The sequence below is a fragment of the Microcaecilia unicolor genome, chromosome 4 (genome assembly GCF_901765095.1).
Source record: "Microcaecilia unicolor chromosome 4, aMicUni1.1, whole genome shotgun sequence".
Taxonomy (NCBI): Eukaryota; Metazoa; Chordata; class Amphibia; order Gymnophiona; family Siphonopidae; genus Microcaecilia; species Microcaecilia unicolor.
In genome coordinates, this window is record NC_044034.1 from 232,898,105 (window position 1) to 232,917,502 (window position 19,398).

Below are 19,398 nucleotides of genomic sequence, written 5' to 3' on the forward strand. Positions count from 1 at the left end.
TTGTTACTTTTTGTTTTAATTAAACAAGTGAATACATTTGAATTATTGTTTTGAAATAAATAAAACCTTGAAAGAAGAAGATTCAATGTGTAGATAAATTGGCATAGCATTCCATGACACTGAAAGAGTTGTGAGTGTAGTCAAAGCAAATTTATCAGAATGAGTGAGTAGGTAGAAGATGGTGATCAGCAGAATCCCATTTGTATCCCACATTTCCCCACATATTTGCAGGCTCAATGTGGTTTACATAATACTGTGATAGGGATAGGTACAAAATGTTGTATTGGGATAGGGAAGATAAGATTCAATCAAGTTGGGTTGAGGTAAAAGAGTTCATCAATGTCCAATATGATCTTTAATAGTGAAGTGTTGCAGGGTTGAGTCATTTAAGTTGGGTCATTCGGATATGCCCTTCCGATTAGGTGAGTCTTTAATGACTTTCTGAATTTTAGGTAATCATAAGTTGTTTTCACCACTTGTGGCAATGCGTTCCACAGGCGCGTGCCTATGTGAGAGAAGTTGGATACATGGGTTGTCTTGTATTTTAGTCCTTTGCAATTTGGGTAATGGAGATTCAGGTAAGACCGTGATGAACTGGTACTATTTCTGATTGGGAGATTGATTAGGTCAATCATGTAATATGGGACTACTCCATAGATGATCTTATGGACTAAGGTGCAGATTTTGAAAGAGATGCGTTCTTTGATAGGAAGCCAGTCAGGAGTGTGCTGGTAAATTTTTAACAACAGGCTCTTTCTCCGGACGTAGGCAGCTCTGCAGTTGGAAGGGCCGGTGGGGAGCAACACTTGCCTCTCTCTCCTCCCTCCCTTCGTGCGGGCACGCTAGGCATACCTTTGCTGGCAGCCAATAAATGGACTGCCACCACTCCCAACGCCTTGCTCGGAGCAGCATGCTGGAACTTCTCTCACATGCTGGAGAAGTCCTAGCCTGCTGCCCAGAGCTAGAAACAAGGAGCGGGGAGCAGCAGTAGACTATTTACTTGGCTGGCAGGGCTCAGCATCCCCACCAGCAAAGTAAAAGATAATTCAGCAGGGGGCCCAAGCCCACATTTTGGGAGCCAGTTGTTAAAGAAGCCATGGAGGGCCCTGCTTTAACAACCGGCTCCCAAAATTCTTAAAAACTTAACAACCGGCTCTTGCGAGCCTGTGAGAGACTGCTCCAGCACACCACTGAAGCCAGTGCAATTTTTCACGGAGTGGTGTGGCATTTTAGAATCGTGTCTTACCAAATATCAATCTGGCTGCTGTGTTTTGTGCCATTTGGCGTTTCCTTGTGAGTTGTTCCTTACATCCTGCATGGGATTAGATGAGGTGAAAGGAAGGAGGGAAAGCCAGAATCAAATTTCTTGTGGGTCAGGAAAGGGTTTTATAGGGAATTCTGCATGCTGTTCATAGTAATATAGTAGTTTACTAGTTAATGTATTAATATGCATAGGGACTTGGATTTATTATGTACGCTCTTCTCTATCACATTTGATTTTAACGAAGAATTTATCATTAATAGATACAAGGCTGGAAGGTAAGCTTGTTACCTATTAAGGATTCTACAATCTCTTAGCTATGTCAGCTGTAGAATAGTTTCAGCTCCACAGGAGGAGATAAGAGCCTTAGTTTTAATTGGGCTCAGTTTGCTTGTGGTCTTTAAGGCAGGTTATGATGATATTGAGTTTGCCATTACTAGTGAGTATATTTGAAGTTAAGATTTGTATGTTGTCTGCATAAATGAATGATGTGAGACAGTGCTTGTCTAATCTTTTTGTGACCATGACCCCATGATAGCGGCCAAATAAAATTGGATGATCCCTGGAGGTGTAGAGTAATGATGTACCTATGGAGAGCTTATCCAGGTCGTGACCCCATTTGAGGTCCTGACCAACAGTTTGTACCAATAGAGCTAGAGAGGACATAAAGATATTGAATGATTGGTGCTAGTATTGAGCCCTGTGGAACCCCATGGGAGGGGGGGGGGGGGAAGAGAGCAGTGAAGAATGAGTCATGCCATAATAGTGTTACATGTATGTTAAATAGGATCAAAACCATGATTCTCCGAGGACAAGCAGGCTGCTTGTTCTCACTGATGGGTGACGTCCACGGCAGCCCCTCCAATCGGAATCTTCACTAGCAAAAGCCTTTGCTAGCCCTCGCGCCGATGCGCACCGCGCATGCGCGGCCGTCTTCCCGCCCGAAACCGGCTCGTGCCGGCCAGTCTTCTTTTGTCCGCGCTCGGTACGTTCGTGTTACGCCGTTCGCGCCCCTTAAGTTGACCTCGCGCATCTTTTTTGACTTTTCGCTACGGTAAAAAAAAAAAAAAGGATTTCGGAAGAGGACCTTTTCGGTCTTTTTCCCTTTCCTCTATTTTCAGTTTTTGCCCCGGTAAGTTTCTTTTCGTCTTCAGGGTAGGCCCTTTTGAGGCCTCGGGTCGAATTTTTTTCTCCCCCTCTTTTTGGTGCCTACCGCAATTACGAGTTTTGATTTCGCTGGCGTGATTTTTCCGCCCATGTCATCGAAGTCTCCCAGCGGCTTCAAGAAGTGCACCCGGGTAATCTCGCTCACTGAGAGGCACGCGTCGTGTCTTCAGTGTCTGGGGGCTGGGCACTGCCCGCAGGCCTGTAGTCTGTGCGCCCTTTTACAAAAGCGGACTCAGGTAGCGAGATTGGCCCAGTGGAACGTTTTGTTCTCGGGCTCTTCGTCGGCACCAGGAGTATCGAGTGCATCGACGTCGACAGCGTCCAGACCTTCGTCCTCGGCCGCAACTGCATCGAGTGCATCGAGGCATCGACCCTCTGCATCGGGGCTGAGACATTGGAAGGCGGCGTCGGTGGTACCGGGACCTCCACTTCTGCTGATGTCGTCGGACGGTGGTGCTTCGACTGGACTGCAGGTGAGGGCTGTCCATTCCCCTGCTGGTGGCGGTGAGCCTTCGGGTGGGTCTCCCCCTACCCTGAGGGCTCCTGCGGTACAGCTCCCCCGAGACCGACCTTCTTCGGCCTCGGCCCCGAGGAAGCGACGGCTGGATTCTACATCCTCCTCGTCGGTGCCGGGAAGCTCCGGTGACATGCTTTGTCCCAAGAAGTCGAGGAAGCATCGACACCGGTCCCCTTCCCGTATCTGCACCGAGAGCTCTGGGTCGCCGAGGGAGTTGGCACCCAGTAGGCATCGGCACCGAGAGGACCGCTCACCCTCTGTTCAAGAGGTGTCGATGCGCTCCACTATGGACAGCCCGGAACAGCCTCCACGCCCGGAACAGACTCTGACATCGACACCTGCATCGGCTTCCACGTCTTTCTCCACAGCCGCTCTGCACGAGAGTCTCCGGGCCGTTCTCCCAGAGATTCTGGGAGAGCTGTTGCGCCCTTTCCCTCCGGTACCGGGGGTGCTTGCGCCACCGGTACCGTCGAGTGAGGCGCCGGCTGACCCTTTGCCCGGGGTGAGGTCTCCGACATCGGTGCCGCGTGCGGTACCGACTGCGGTCGCCTCCCAGGAAGGCTCCCCGACGACGTCGGCGGAGGGAACTTCGCCGGTGCGGACGAGGGAGTCTACCTCTCGACGCCCACACCGTGGACGTGGTTCCACGGAGTCGAGCCGGGCACGGCTTCAGACACAGGTCCGTGAACTTGTGTCTGATACCGATGGTGAGGCCTCGTGGGAGGAGGACACCAGATATTTCTCTGACGAGGAGTCTGATGGCCTTCCTTCCGATCCCACTCCCTCCCCTGAAAGGCAGCTTTCTCCTTCCGAGAGTCTGTCTTTTGCGGCCTTTGTCCGGGAGATGTCTACGGCCATCCCCTTCCCGGTGGTTGTGGAGGACGAGCCCAGGGCTGAAATGTTTGAGCTCCTGGACTATCCTTCTCCACCTAAGGAAGCGTCCACAGTACCCATGCATCATGTCCTCAAAAAGACATTGCTGGCGAACTGGACCAAGCCACTAAGTAATCCCCACATTCCCAAGAAGATCGAGTCCCAGTACCGGATCCATGGGGACCCAGAGCTGATGCGCACTCAGTTGCCTCACGACTCTGGAGTTGTGGATTTGGCCCTAAAGAAGGCCAAGAGTTCTAGGGAGCATGCTTCGGCGCCCCCGGGCAAGGACTCTAGAACCTTAGACTCCTTTGGGAGGAAGGCCTACCATTCTTCTATGCTCGTGGCCAAAATCCAGTCTTACCAGCTCTACACGAGCATACACATGCGGAACAATGTGCGGCAGTTGGCGGGCTTGGTGGACAAGCTCCCCCCTGAGCAAGCCAAGCCATTTCAGGAGGTGGTCAGGCAGCTGAAGGCGTGCAGAAAATTCCTGGCCAGAGGGGTGTATGACACCTTTGATGTTGCGTCCATGGCCGCTGCTCAAGGTGTGGTGATGCGCAGACTCTCATGGCTGCGTGCCTCCGACCTGGAGAATAGGATCCAGCAGCGGATTGCGGACTCGCCTTGCCGTGCGGATAATATTTTTGGAGAGAAAGTCGAACAGGTGGTAGAGCAGCTCCACCAGCGGGATACCGCTTTCGACAAGTTCTCCCGCCGGCAGCCTTCAGCTTCTACCTCTACAGGTAGACGATTTTTTGGGGGAAGGAAGACTGTTCCCTACTCTTCTGGTAAGCGTAGGTACAATCCTCCTTCTCGACAGCCTGTGGCCCAGGCTAAGCCCCAGCGCGCTCGCTCTCATCAGCAGCGTGCGCCTCAGCAAGGCCCCTCGGCTCCCCAGCAAAAGCAAGGGACGAGCTTTTGACTGGCTCCAGCAGAGCATAGCCGACATCCAAGTGTCAGTGCCAGGCGACCTGCCAGTCGGAGGGAGGTTGAAAGCTTTTCACCAAAGGTGGCCTCTCATAACCTCCGATCAGTGGGTTCTTCAAATAGTCCGGCAAGGATACACCCTCAATTTGGCCTCCAAACCTCCAAATTGTCCACCGGGGGCTCAGTCTTACAGCTTCCAGCACAAGCAGGTACTTGCAGAGGAACTCTCCGCCCTTCTCAGCGCCAATGCGGTCGAGCCCGGGCCATCCGGGCAGGAATGGCTGGGATTCTATTCCAGGTACTTCCTTGTGGAAAAGAAAACAGGGGGGATGCGTCCCATCCTAGACCTAAGGGCCCTGAACAAATATCTGGTCAAGGAAAAGTTCAGGATGCTTTCCCTGGGCACCCTTCTTCCCATGATTCAGGAAAACGATTGGCTATGCTCTCTGGACTCTGAACCACGTCCACGGTGTGGGCGTCGAGAGGTAGACTCCCTCGCCCGCACCGGCGTTCTTCGCATACATGCACATCCCGATACTGCCAGCTCACAGACAGTATCTGCGATTTCAGCTGGGCACACGTCACTTCCAGTACTGTGTGCTACCCTTTGGGCTCGCCTCTGCACCCAGAGTGTTCACGAAGTGCTTGGCTGTAGTAGCAGCGGCACTTCGCAGGCTGGGGGTGCACGTGTTGCCATATCTCGACGATTGGCTGGTGAAGAACACATCCGAGGCAGGAGCTCTACAGTCCATGCAGATGACTATTCGCCTCCTGGAGCTACTGGGGTTTGTGATAAATTATCCAAAGTCCCATCTTCTCCCAGTGCAGAGACTAGAATTCATAGGAGCTCTGCTGGATTCTCGGACGGCTCATGCCTACTTCCCAGAGGCGAGAGCCAACAATTTGTTGTCCCTCGTCTCGCGGGTGCGAGCGTCCCAGCAGATCACAGCTCGGCAGATGTTGAGATTGCTGGGCCACATGGTCTCCACAGTTCATGTGACTCCCATGGCCCGCCTTCACATGAGATCTGCTCAATGGACCCTAGCTTCCCAGTGGTTTCAGGCTGCTGGGGATCTAGAAGACGTGATCCACCTGTCCACGAGTTTTCTCAAATCCCTGTATTGGTGGACGATTTGGTCCAATTTGACTCTGGGATGTCCTTTCCAAATTCCTCAGCCACAAAAAGTGCTGACTACGGATGCGTCTCTCCTGGGGTGGGGAGCTCATGTCGATGGGCTTCACACCCAAGGAAGCTGGTCCCTCCAGGAACGCGATCTGCAGATCAATCTCCTGGAGTTACGAGCGGTCTGGAACGCTCTGAAGGCTTTCAGAGATCGGCTATCCCACCAAATTATCCAAATTCAGACAGACAACCAGGTTGCCATGTATTACATCAACAAGCAGGGGGGCACCGGATCTCGCCCCCTGTGTCAGGAAGCCGTCAGCATGTGGCTCTGGGTTCGCCGTCACAGCATGGTGCTCCAAGCCACATATCTGGCAGGCGTAAACAACAGTCTGGCCGACAGGTTGAGCAGGATTGAGTGGTCGCTCAATTCCCTTGTAGTGCGACAGATCTTCCAGGTGTGGGGCACCCCCTTGGTAGATCTCTTCGCGTCTCGAGCCAACCACAAAGTCCCTCAGTTCTGTTCCAGGCTTCAGGCCCACGGCAGACTGGCATTGGATGCCTTCCTCCTGGACTGGGGGGAGGGTCTGCTGTATGCTTATCCTCCCTTACCTCTGGTGGGGAAGACTTTGTTGAAACTCAAGCAAGACTGAGGCACCATGATTCTGATTGCTCCTTTTTGGCCGCGTCAGATCTGGTTCCCTCTTCTTCTGGAGTTGTCCTCCGAAGAACCGTGGAGATTGGAGTGTTTTCCGACCCTCATCACACAGGACGAAGGGGCGCTTCTGCATCCCAACCTCCGGTCTCTGGCTCTCACGGCCTGGATGTTGAGAGCGTAGACTTTGCCTCTTTGGGTCTGTCAGAGGGTGTCTCCCGCATCTTGCTTGCTTCCAGGAAAGATTCCACTAAGAGGAGTTACTTCTTTCTTTGGAGGAGGTTTGCCGTCTGGTGTGACAGCAAGGCCCTAGATCCTCGCTCTTGTCCTACACAGACCCTGCTTGAATACCTTCTGCACTTGTCTGAGTCTGGTCTCAAGACCAACTCTGTAAGGGTTTACCTTAGTGCAATCAGTGCATACCATTACCGTGTGGAAGGTAAGCCGATCTCAGGACAGTCTTTAGTTGTTCGCTTCATGAGAGGTTTGCTTTTGTCAAAGCCCCCTGTCAAACCTCCTACAGTGTCATGGGACCTCAATGTCGTTCTCACCCAGCTGATGAAACCTCCTTTTGAGCCACTGAACTCCTGCCATCTGAAGTACTTGACCTGGAAGGTCATTTTCTTGGTGGCAGTTACTTCAGCTCGTAGAGTCAGTGAGCTTCAGGCCCTGGTAGCCCAGGCCCCTTACACCAAATTTCATCACAACAGAGTAGTCCTCCGCACTCACCCTAAGTTCTTGCCAAAGGTTGTGTCGGAGTTCCATCTGAACCAGTCAATTGTCTTGCCAACATTCTTTCCCCGTCCTCATTCCTGCCCTGCTGAACGTCAGCTGCACACATTGGACTGCAAGAGAGCATTGGCCTTCTATCTGGAGCGGACACAGCCCAACAGACAGTCCGCCCAATTGTTTGTTTCTTTTGATCCCAACAGGAGGGGAGTGGCTGTGGGGAAACGCACCATATCCAATTGGCTAGCAGATTGCATTTCCTTCACTTACACTCAGGCTGGCCTGGCTCTTGAGGGTCATGTCACGGCTCATAATGTTAGAACCATGGCAGCGTCGGTAGCCCACTTGAAGTCAGCCACTATTGAAGAGATTTGCAAAGCTGCGACGTGGTCATCTGTCCACACATTCACATCTCATTACTGCCTGCAGCAGGATACCCGACGCAACAGTCGGTTCGGGCAGTCAGTGCTTCAGAATCTGTTCGGGGTTTAGAATCCAACTCCACCCCCCTAGGCCCATGTTTATTCTGTTCCAGGCTACACTCTCAGTTAGTTGGATAATTGTTAGGTCAATCTCAGTTATGTCCTCGCCGTTGCGAGGCCCAATTGACCATGTTTGTTGTTTTGAGTGAGCCTGGGGGCTAGGGATACCCCATCAGTGAGAACAAGCAGCCTGCTTGACCTCGGAGAAAGCGAATGCTACATACCTGTAGAAGGTATTCTCCGAGGACAGCAGGCTGATTGTTCTCACAAACCCGCCCGCCTCCCCTTGGAGTTGTGTCTTCCCTTCTCTTTGTCTTGCTACATATGAGACTGGCCGGCATGAGCCGGTTTCGGGCGGGAAGACGGCCGCGCATCGGCGCGCGAGGGCTAGCAAAGGCTTTTGCTAGGGAAGATTCCGATTGGAGGGGCTGCCGTGGACGTCACCCATCAGTGAGAACAATCAGCCTGCTGTCCTCGGAGAATACCTTCTACAGGTATGTAGCATTCGATATATACTGTATGTTGGTCAATTACACTACATTTTGCTAGTTTTCATATACATGATAGGTTGAGGTTTGATATGGGACAATAGTTTGATAGTCTGATTTAGTGACTTTAGGTTTTATTTTAGTATGTATATGTGCTTTTTTCCATATGTACTGAACTGGTCCAGATTTCCAGTAAAGAGGTGTTAAGATTATGCAGATATGGCAAGAGTAGAGTCGTATTATATTAGATTAGATTGGCTGGCATAGGGCCATGTGGTGCAGTTATTTTGATGGTTTTGCTTGTTCTCTAAAAATAAGAAATGGTAAAGTAAATGATGCATTGTTGATGTCTCTAGGTCTGTCAGAGATCTGTGTCTGATTATTGAGAAGCTATGAATTAGAATCTTTCAATGACAGTGAAAGTTGCAGTATGTTTAATTTTGTTGTAAAATGAGAAGCTAATTAGTAGAGGGATGATGGAATCTGAGCCATGAGGGGGTCTATTTGTGAAAATATCTTGAATGGTCGTGCCAAATTTGATTCCTGCGTGTGTAATTTTGAGTAATAGGATTTTTTTTTTTAATGTTTAAATCTTTTTATTAACTGAATCCATAAAACACACACTTATTATAATGTCTAACAGTCAATGCTAATACACACATAGCTGTCATTCTACCTGAGCTCTCCAATATCTTCCCACTTTAACTGAACAATTTTGTAAAAAAAAAAAAAAAGTTCTACAAGATGCATACCCTCCTCGGTTACAAGACCATATACCCCAAAGAGGACATGGAACTCATCAGTGAACAAAAAGACAATGTAGCCTCAACTCCTTTATTTTTCTCCCCCTGTTTTCTCCCCCCCTCCCTTACCAGCCCAGATCCTTTAACCTACTAAACATCAATTCCCCTCCCCCCCCCCCAAACTCTCCCTCGCCCCCTCCTAGGTTTTTTTTTTTCTTTTTTGATAGACTACATAAGTACATAAGTAGTGCCATACTGGGAAAGACCAAAGGTCCATCTAGCCCAGCATCCTGTCACCGACAGTGGCCAATCCAGGTCAAGGGCACCTGGCACGCTCCCCAAACGTAAAAACATTCCAGACAAGTTATACCTAAAAATGCGGAATTTTTCCAAGTCCATTTAATAGCGGTCTATGGACTTGTCCTTTAGGAATCTATCTAACCCCTTTTTAAACTCCGTCAAGCTAACCGCCCGTACCACGTTCTCCGGCAACGAATTCCAGAGTCTAATTACACGTTGGGTGAAGAAAAATTTTCTCCGATTCGTTTTAAATTTACCACACTGTAGCTTCAACTCATGCCCTCTAGTCCTAGTATTTTTGGATAGCGTGAACAGTCGCTTCACATCCACCCGATCCATTCCACTCATTATTTTATACACTTCTATCATATCTCCCCTCAGCCGTCTCTTCTCCAAGCTGAAAAGCCCTAGCCTTCTCAGCCTCTCTTCATAGGAAAGTTGTCCCATCCCCACTATCATTTTCGTCGCCCTTCGCTGTACCTTTTCCAATTCTACTATATCTTTTTTGAGATACGGAGACCAGTACTGAACACAATACTCCAGGTGCGGTCGCACCATGGAGCGATACAACGGCATTATAACATCCGCACACCTGGACTCCATACCCTTCCTAATAACACCCAACATTCTATTCGCTTTCCTAGCCGCATTGCTTGTTTGTAGGAGCTGCTTGTTTATATGCAGAAAGTGTCTGCAGAGCAGTGTTTTCTCATCTATGCACTTTGTTATATGTGATTTAAAAAAAAATAGGCGTAGTTTTGAATTTTCACATTTTTTTCTATCTCTCTATCGTATCTATTTATGCTGTGCAGTTTAAGTGGTGCGCGTTTGTTTAATTTGGTTGTAAGGGTAGTGCTCAATGTTCTACAAAAAGGGAGCAGAATTGATCCAGGCAAAGTTCTCAGTGTTTCTAGGGTGGTAGATTTGAATAGCCATAGTTTGGTGTTCTCAGTTTCAGCTGAAACCAACTCAGCAGGTGAAATTTGCTGATCAGTTTCATCCAAAAATGAAAATGCCCCCCCTCCCCCCCCCCTGCTTGCAGGGACCAAGTCCCAACAGGCTAGGCTGAGCTGGCCAGCACTTGCCTCACCCCTGCCGGAAGAGAGTGGGTGCTGCTGTACTGCTGCCTCCCTCCTTGGGGTTACTTTTAACTACCCTGGTAGTCTAGTGGTCTTAGGGACAGGATCTACCCCGGTCGCTCCTATCCCCGCTGGTCCCTCCATAAAAATGGCTGCCAAGAGTTGCCGTGGCAGCCTTAGGAACTCTCAGCCTCTATTTTTATGGATGGATCTATAGGGGTGTTCTTGCCCTGAAGAGGCCACTAGACTACCATGGGCAGTTGAAGGTAGTCCCAGGGAGGGGTGTGGGAGGGCAGCTCAGGGGCACACGCTCTCTGTGAGGGACAATCTTTTCCAGTCAGCCAAAATTTTAGTGAAAATTTTTACTTCACAGTTGAGAAGGTAAATGAAGTCTGTAACTTGCACTTTTCAAAGATGTCCCTTCTTCGTGAATCATAACTACATTAGCCTTGTGGCACATCTGGTTTAAAGTGCACCGCCAGTACAGTTTTTGTAGTAAATAAACTGTGGAATTCAGATTGAGTGTCATTTAACAGTCTATAATCCTCCAAATAATCTTGCAATTGAGAAGCCACCACTCCTCATTTTTGTAAAAACTGAAGAGTGAGCTACAGGATGATAATTTACACATACATACCATCACCTTGTAATAAAGAATTTCATTAATCTCATTTCCCTAGGAAAAATGCCATTCTGCAATAATCAGTTAACCAGATTTAACCAACCACTTCTTAAATTGGGCATTATCTTCAGTAAATATACCGGGCATGGATATAAAATTGCTTGTTCCTTTGGCATATTTCCAAACTAAATTCTTAAATGTACTTCATGAAATTTGATTAATTTCAGACCAGGCACAGTCACCCAAATTACTTTTTTTTTTGTCTCTTGAGTGTTCCTTCTCATTCCTCTGTTTCATCAAGGATGTCTGCCTAAATTATATCCTTCCAACCCTCTATTTTCAATTTTCTTTCTTTCCATTTTTTTTTAAACTGTGCAAAATCATTTGTCTGCAAGGAACAATTTCTAATCCTACCAGGGCATTTTCTCAATGTTTATATTACATTTAATATTGTCTTAACAGATTTATGATTTTCCCCACTTTCCTCTTTTATCATCTTTATAGTCCCTCATTAATTTACGCCATTGATTTCTTTCTTCCATTCTACCTAACTGGTGTCATTTACACTCCATGTTCTCGTTTTCCTGCAAAGATTCTCAGTATACTGTGGCTTAATATAATCATTTATCATTCAGTAATCAGGAAAAGTAGCCAGAAACAGATTTGAAGTTTAATGAATACAATACAATATATTCTGTGTTTTGCTACTAATAATAAAGCAATATGGGAGAGGAACATCTAATTAAAACAGAAAAAATCATTGCAAATATCTGCAATATAATCATGCAAATTCCTGTTATATAAATTAGCTTTGCTTTCTCAACAGCTTAGTAAGTACCTTATTATAATTTTGGTTTGTCTCTGTTAAGAAAGCAAGTCAAATGTCCCCCTCCCTATCCTTTTTGAGAGTTACTGTTTCTTTTTTAGACACATTTTGCCCAAATAACACTTATTGGGGAAGCCGGGTCTAGCTGTTTGTATAAAGAAACATAAGTAGATACATATAAAAAAAAATTAAGATTGTGAGCCCACTAAAGACAGATAAAGTGCCTATATATAATAAATGTAAACTGCTTTGGTTGTACCACAGAAAGGCAGTACATCAGATCCATGACCCTTTATATACATACACACAAATGTACTTGCAAAAAGACACACAAATGTCTCATACTATGCCTGTCACTTTACCATGTCTTGTTGCACCTAGTCCCTGACCAGTCATGCATGAGTTTGCAAATGGAGGAAGGGAAGTACCATTTTGACATACTATATGTGCATTTTTTTCAAATTGTTTAAAGCCAGTTTCAGTTTGAGAGTTCCATTTGTGCTGTGTGGTAAACCCTGCTTATCTTTAGAGAAGCAGTTGTTCCCTGAAGATAGCAGTTTACCAGTCTCACAGTCCTTCTTAACTCTTCTTTGGAGTTGTTTTGTACACTGTCACGGCTACTATATAACACCAAGGGATGAGCCATAATAACAATGAAATGATCTCTGTTCAACACCAACGTGTTCACATCACCCATCTCTATAACTGGTGAAATGCTTTCTCATTATCATACCTGTTGTAGGAGCAATGCTTTGTCCTTTAGTCATTTGAAAAAAATATTATGGTACAGTCTTGATTATCTGACCTAAATAGGACTGACCTGTTAGATAATACAGAAAACGTTGCATAAACCCCTCAAACAATGCATAAACAAAGGCATAGAGTTCTCAATTTAAAAAATTGTTCTAAAACAAAGATATTTTTAATAGAAGTAAGTGATTGCACTGGGGAGAGGGGGCTGTCAGATATGCCAGATGGTTGGATTACCGAAGGTCGGATATCAAGACAGTACTGTACTTTTAATAGAACTTTGCAGTTCACATTTTTAAGGACCTATCTTAAAGCTGCTGTAATTTTTTGGAACAACATTAAAATACTTGTGCAAGGGAGAAGTCTTTCCAAATCTGAACTGAAGGAGAACTACAATTTTAAATGCAGTTGGTTGGCCCCTTTCTATGAGGGCTCACAATAAAAACTAGTATCTGAGTTAGTAGGTCCTGTCCAAGGTCAAATGGAGTGGCAGTGATGGAGGAAGGATTTGAATCTTGGCTTCCTTGGTTGGTATCCACTATTCTAACCCCTAAGATACTTGTTGCACTCCTGTTACTTATCTCTGAGATTTTAATAACTTCATTTGGCTTATAATATGTTCTCAGACCAAATTCTGTGCATTTAAGATGCCAGACAGACATCTATTTATGACCTTGCATAGTAGCTATTAGACTCCTTGGGGGGGAAAAGAGCCCTCTTGTAAGGGAGATTATAACAGATGTTCTGCCACCCCAAGGGTTAGTGTTATATGGTAAGTGGTCAGTTGATCATATTTATTTTTTTGTATATAAGCTGCTATTGAACAAAGATATACAGATTCTAATTACAGTGACTCCAAAATAATGATTTTTCATTAATATTGTGACACAATGTTTTTAATGCAGGCTGAAGAACAATTGAAAATTGTTGAAGAGCAAAGAAAAATTCATGAAGAAAGAATGAAACTAGAACAAGAGAGACAGCGCCAACAGAAGGAAGAGCAAAAAATGATCCTGGGCAAAGGGAAATCTAGGCCAAAACTGTCCTTTTCACTAAAATCTGCAGATTAAATTGGTACCTTTTGAACTTGTAAAAAATCAAAATGAAAAACTGTATGATGGCTTCATGTTGAAGTGGGATTTTTGTTTTGTTTTTGTTTTTTTTTGTTAGCTTGTTCTGATAGGGGCTATGCTCTGAATTTCTTAAATATTTTTTTTTTCTTAAGTAGTATTAGGTCACATCCTTACCAGATCATTGTTGCATTTTTAAAGAATTATGTCAGCCATTTTGATTCTCTAAGACAATGATCTTGTATACATTAGATCAATTTATAAATTGATATGAACTGGTAAGGTTTTTACTGACCCACTGATCTCAGAGAGATGCTCTGTTTAATACTGGTCAGTCCATGTGCTGGTTTCTCATTTAAAAAACCAATCTCAATTCTTGGTATTTGCGTCTACAAATTCCCAAGGTGGGCCTCTGTGTTGTATAGTTAAACTAGTATCCTATGATACTGTTGCGCTTGATGTTCCTGATACAGGTAAGGATACCGATAGATTAGCTAAATGTGTGTGTGTATGTGTGTGTGTATGTATGTATGTATCTATATCTATATAGAGAGAGGAAAATATAGACATAGATACATATAATTTTGGTAGTTTCTGTTGCATTTTTATTACTTTGAAAAACGCAGCCAGCATTTCCAATACTGTAAATAAACTAATTTACTCAATAAAGTTGTATTAAATGCATAATTTTGACACTTTTTCAGTGTATTCTTCTATATGTATAGAAAAGTTAGTATGCTGTTCAGTACAATTCTATATGTTTAGAAAAGTTCATATGCCATATAGTACAATTTTAAACAACTGAAGTCTGCTTGTTTTGCGTCCTTTTCTGAAGCAATGGCATCTACTGGAACTTCATAACACATGTGACCATCTCTGGAAAAAGGTGACTAAAATAGTGGATCAAAAAAGTTCAGAATAGCTAATTCTTCATCTCATGGGTCCATGAGCAGTCTGCAAATGTTACATGTTTTAACTTCTGTAACTCATTTTTTATTATAAAAGTATGGGATTTGAATTTTCGTATTACAAATTGTTTGCTCTAATGAAATTTCTTAAAACCTCATTTTTTGTTTCTAGTGATTTGAGTCACCTTTTTCCAGAGATGTGTTTATCTTAGTGTTTGTGAATGTTGTATGCCTGCAGTGCTTATTGGCTGCAGTTTCATGTTTTAAACTATATTGCTTCTTTCAGATATATATTTGTTTAGCTATTTTATTGTAAAGTTCCACCTTCCACCCAAATTTGCTATGTATTTCAAGAATAATACATATAGGGCCATGTTTACTGCTAGCTTTTTTAGCACATGCTAAAAATTAGCATGCACTAACCATATAGCCCATAGGAATATTATGGGCATCTATACAGTTAATATGTGCTAACACTAGCATGCCTCTAGCGTGGCTTAGTAAGCAGGGCACTTGGTAAATGCATTTGAATTAATTATGAAAATGAAGATCAAACAGAGAAAACTGTAAATTATACTTTTAAATTCAGGGCTTACTTGGATGTGGTCATGGAAAAACCTGTGTCTCTTAATCTATATAATTAAGTTAAATGACAGTTTAAAATCTGATCAGTCCCCTTCTTGAAGCTTTGGGGGGAGGGAGGCTAAATAGCCTTTTTTAGACCTGAGCTGTTAGATGCTTCTGATGGGAAAATAATTCGGTTAGGTGTTGTGTCCATGTCAGAGAATCTAAAAGAACAACTGTACCTGAATGAAATTGCATGAGCTAAATATAAAAAACAACCCCCCCCCCCCCCCCCAAAGCACAGACTCAGAAGTGCTAACCAATGAAATGAATTGCCACAATTGGTCTCCATCCTTACATTTGGACAAGCATTCTGCCAAATGAGTGAAACTTCACCAGCAAATGGGCCAGGGAATTTATTTTATTTTGGTGGGGGGGGGGAGATCCATACTATTTGCAAAATGAGGAAATATTTTTTAAAGAATCGGAAAAGCAAACAAACAAAAACAATGTATTATGCTATAAACACAGTAGGAAATAATTACTTCAGCAATCACTGATTGATACAAAACTTCACACAAGAGTAGTTTTTAATGGAAGCCTTAAACCTAGAGATGATAAATTAAAAATTGCAGAACAGATAAAACTGTTGAAAGCCAATTTAGAAGAAAACCCCAGGAAACCGACAAATGCAGATTTTGTAGAAAAAAAAGGTAAATAATTAAAAATATCATTGCTATTGTTAAAAGATCTTTTTGAACACCTTAGTGTTGCAAAGAAAATAAAGAAAAATAAAATACAAATAAGCAAATAATACAACTGTAAAGCCCATCTCAAGTCCACCATATGAGGATTACCATTACCTTGCTAAATCCTACACAGTTAAATAGGAAAAAAAAAACCCACCTTAGATCTGTTAGTTTGCACAACAGGTTTATCCTGAAGAAAAGTATCTAAATGAGCTGCATGCGGGTGGGAGGGGGGGGGGGGAATAAAATCATATCTACTAGTCCCAAGAGTTATCAAGTATTTACAAGGAAATGTAGCCCCAACTTTAGACTTTAGCAGTAGGAACTCTCTCCTATGATACTGAGTTTGCCAGGTAGGTATTTATTTATTTATTTTTTATTTATTTAGATTTTACTCACACCTTTTTCAGTAGTAGCAGTAGCTCAAGGTGAGTTACATTCAGGTACAGTGGGTATTTCTCTGTCCCAGGAGGGCTCACGATCTAAGTTTGTACCTGAGGCAATGGAGGGTTAAGTGATTTGCCCAAGATCATAAGGAGCAGCAGTGAGGTTTGAACCAGCCACCTCTGGATATCAAGACCAGTGCTCTAACCACTAGGCCACTCCTCCACTCCAGGTATGTACCTACTGGCCACAAAAGGGAGTTTTTCCTTTTGGAAAGTACAATTCCTTAGCACCTGTAGCAGATGAATCCAGAGACTTGCGAGTTGTGACCATCTATCAGCAGGTGGAGATAGAGAGCACTGGACTCTGTCTTATAGGACGATGTACTTCTTGGTTAGTATGTCTCTATCCCCAGCAGGCAGTGAGTGTTGCAAGCTCCTGGTTTCATTTGAGTTGCTCCTGTTCCGGATTTCCTGGTTCAGTTGAGCTTGGGGCTGCTTAGGCTAAGCGGTGCCGGCTTCAGGAGGTAACCTGTGCCAGGTCTCTCCCCCTCTCCTCCCCTTCTATCCAGCCACTTTTTCCTTCCTCCTCCTTGCCTGCTTATGTGGCTACTTGGATGTTGGATGGGTTGACTCTGCTGCTACCAGTATACCCTGGGCCACAGTGGTGAGGCAGATCTTGTTTCTGGAGATTTGGTAAGTGTTCTTTTATATTTTTCTCGCTCTTTGGGCTTACTCGCGGTTTCACTTGCTTTTTCTTTGTCAACACTGCTCTCGTTATGCACAGCAGAAAGAGTAGCATTGGGAAAATGTCAAAAGGGTGTTCCGTGGACTTTTCAGCGGAGCAGTCTTTTTGTTGGATGAACTATTGTTTTCCCACACTGCAATCACGGCCTCTCTCTCCTCAGCTGACATTCTTTGACGTGGTTTTTCAGGCTCCCACGGCCATTTTAAATCAGTATGATTTGGCTCCTGCGACTGCAGGATCCTTGCTGCCTCTTCAGGCTGGTCATACTTCTGGACCTTATACATATGCTGATAAAGTTTCTGACTGTATTGTAACTCATGGCCTTTTTTCCCAGCATTTGTTCTTTCAGTGCATCAAGCCTTTATTCTGCAAAGGTCTCCTCAGCATACATAGTCTTCTGCCTGTCTCTTTTAGCGGAAGTTGGAGGTTTCTGGATCCTTGCAAGCTTCTTAGCCTCTGCAATTGGATTCTGTGAGTGAAGGGACCTGTCTCTGAGGCAGATTCTTTCGTTTCTCCATCTTCCCCTCAGTTTGAATCAGGCTTGGCAGCAGCTTCCCTAACTTCTGTTTTTTTTTTTGCGGCAGTTGAGAAGGATGTTCCTACAGCTGTTAACATATTTTTCCAGGGAGGAGTTAACTTTGTTTTATGACTAAGGCTCTGGAGGTTCTGAATGTTTATAGCTCGGAGTTAGAAAACCCCTCAGTCTTTCTACTCCTGGGATAGCTAGCACACTGGAAGCCACCTAAAGCGTTCCCTGTACATGAGGCAATGCCCATGCTCATTTTGGTTCAGTGGACCAACTCAGATTCCAGTCTCTGGGTTGCCTAGGCCATGACTTGCCTTTTATTGCTCTGGACGAACTTGGGAGGCTTACATTAAAGGATGTGCAAGATGGGACCTTGGGATCTTCTTGACCTGCTCCTGTCACTGACCTTGCTCCCTGCTATGCTATGGTCGAGCCCAGTAGCCACTCCCAGGTCACAGTCTCGGGACCGTACCCGCTTGAGCTCAGAGCTTTGCTCCGCTGTTTCAAGTCGCACTTCTTAGTGCCACTGTGTGTGCCTTTGGCTCGGTCATGCATGGCCTTGACAGAAGGGGGGATATGGGTCCCCATTCACTCACCCCTCTTGCCTGTTCACCCTGTTTGGGTGTATGCCCCCCCCCCCCCCCCCCCCCAGGCTTTCCCTGCAGCTCTCAGGCGTTTCTAAAGTGATCTAAATAATAAAGATAATACTAATAATTCAGTTGGCCTGGCTAGCTTCATGCCCTTTCTCAGGGACTTATGCAATTGTAAAGTACTAAGTAGGGAATTTCCTTCTAGGTGCACCCAGAGAGCCAGGGCCAGCAGAAATGCAAGTGCTCCAGACCAAGTTAGGCCGGGGCAGTCAGGCAGGCTAGCGCTTGTCTGCCATGGGATAGGGCATGCTGATGACACATGCTGCGGGACCTTCAGAGCCAGTAGCTGAGCAGGGGTATTGAATTATTTTTCTAGTGCATAAATGTGGCTCATTCAATCTGTCTGCCTTTCTTTTGGTGAACATTTTACTGGTGCTGTTCCTTCCCCCCCCCCAAAAAAAAGCACAAAAATTGGATACATTACTCTCACACACTGTTCCTAACAGGAACAGTTAGAATCCTCTCGTCTCTCAATTCACTCAGAGAAAAATAAATAATTTCCTGCTGGTAGGAAGCCTTAATACACAACCCTCATTGGGGCAAACCCCAATCCTTGGGTAGCAGAACCAGCAGGTCTGACAATGGAGCATTTAAGGTGTACAGCACTGTGTACATCTAGTAGCGCTATAGAAATGATTGATAGTAGTAGGAGCAGTGCCACCCAGTGGTTGTGGACCCAAGGAGGCCTACTTACCTGTTCCTCTTTAGCTCCCGCTTTGGCGTTTTCTTCGCCTTGCAAGTCCTAGGGCATCTTTCAGTTTCAGGCGATGGCTTTTAGGTTATCTACAGCGCCCAAGAGGGAATCAGAGTGCGTACCTATCTAATCAGGGCCTCATCGGAGCAGGCAAGTTGTCAAATGACTACCCGGGTCATGTCATTTTTGCAGTCTTGAGGTTGGCTTATCAATCTGCACAAGTCATCTGATCCTGACGCAGACTTTGGAATATCTCGGAGTACAATTTCAATGTGACTCGGGGCCAGGTGTCTTTTTCAGACTGGAGAAGACACAAGCTTAGAAAAACAATTTGCCGCTCATTGTAAATTCTGAATCCCCAAGCTTGGGGTTATGTTTAGGTGTTGGACTCTACAGCGGTATCCTTGGATGTGGTGTCTTTGGATGGAGCTTACATGGGTCCGCTGCAGTCTTTCTTGACCCAGTGGTTACCAGTTTCTCAGGGCTACAAGTAGCGTCTCATGTGGAGACCTCTGGCAAAGCACAGTATGTCAGGGTGGCTTTAACCAAACATTCTCTTCC

The 19,398-nt window shown here is 45.3% G+C and overlaps 1 protein-coding gene across 1 annotated transcript in view; it reads left to right on the forward strand.

The window, feature by feature from the left end:
* Positions 1-14,298, forward strand: part of ARGLU1 (arginine and glutamate rich 1) — a 141,153-nt gene extending 126,855 nt beyond the window's left edge. The window contains exon 4 of the mRNA XM_030201316.1: positions 13,451-14,298. Coding sequence (XP_030057176.1) covers positions 13,451-13,615 — 165 coding nt within the window. The 3' untranslated portion in view covers positions 13,616-14,298. The remainder of the gene's footprint in view (positions 1-13,450) is intronic.
* The last annotated feature ends 5,100 nt before the right edge of the window (positions 14,299-19,398 follow it).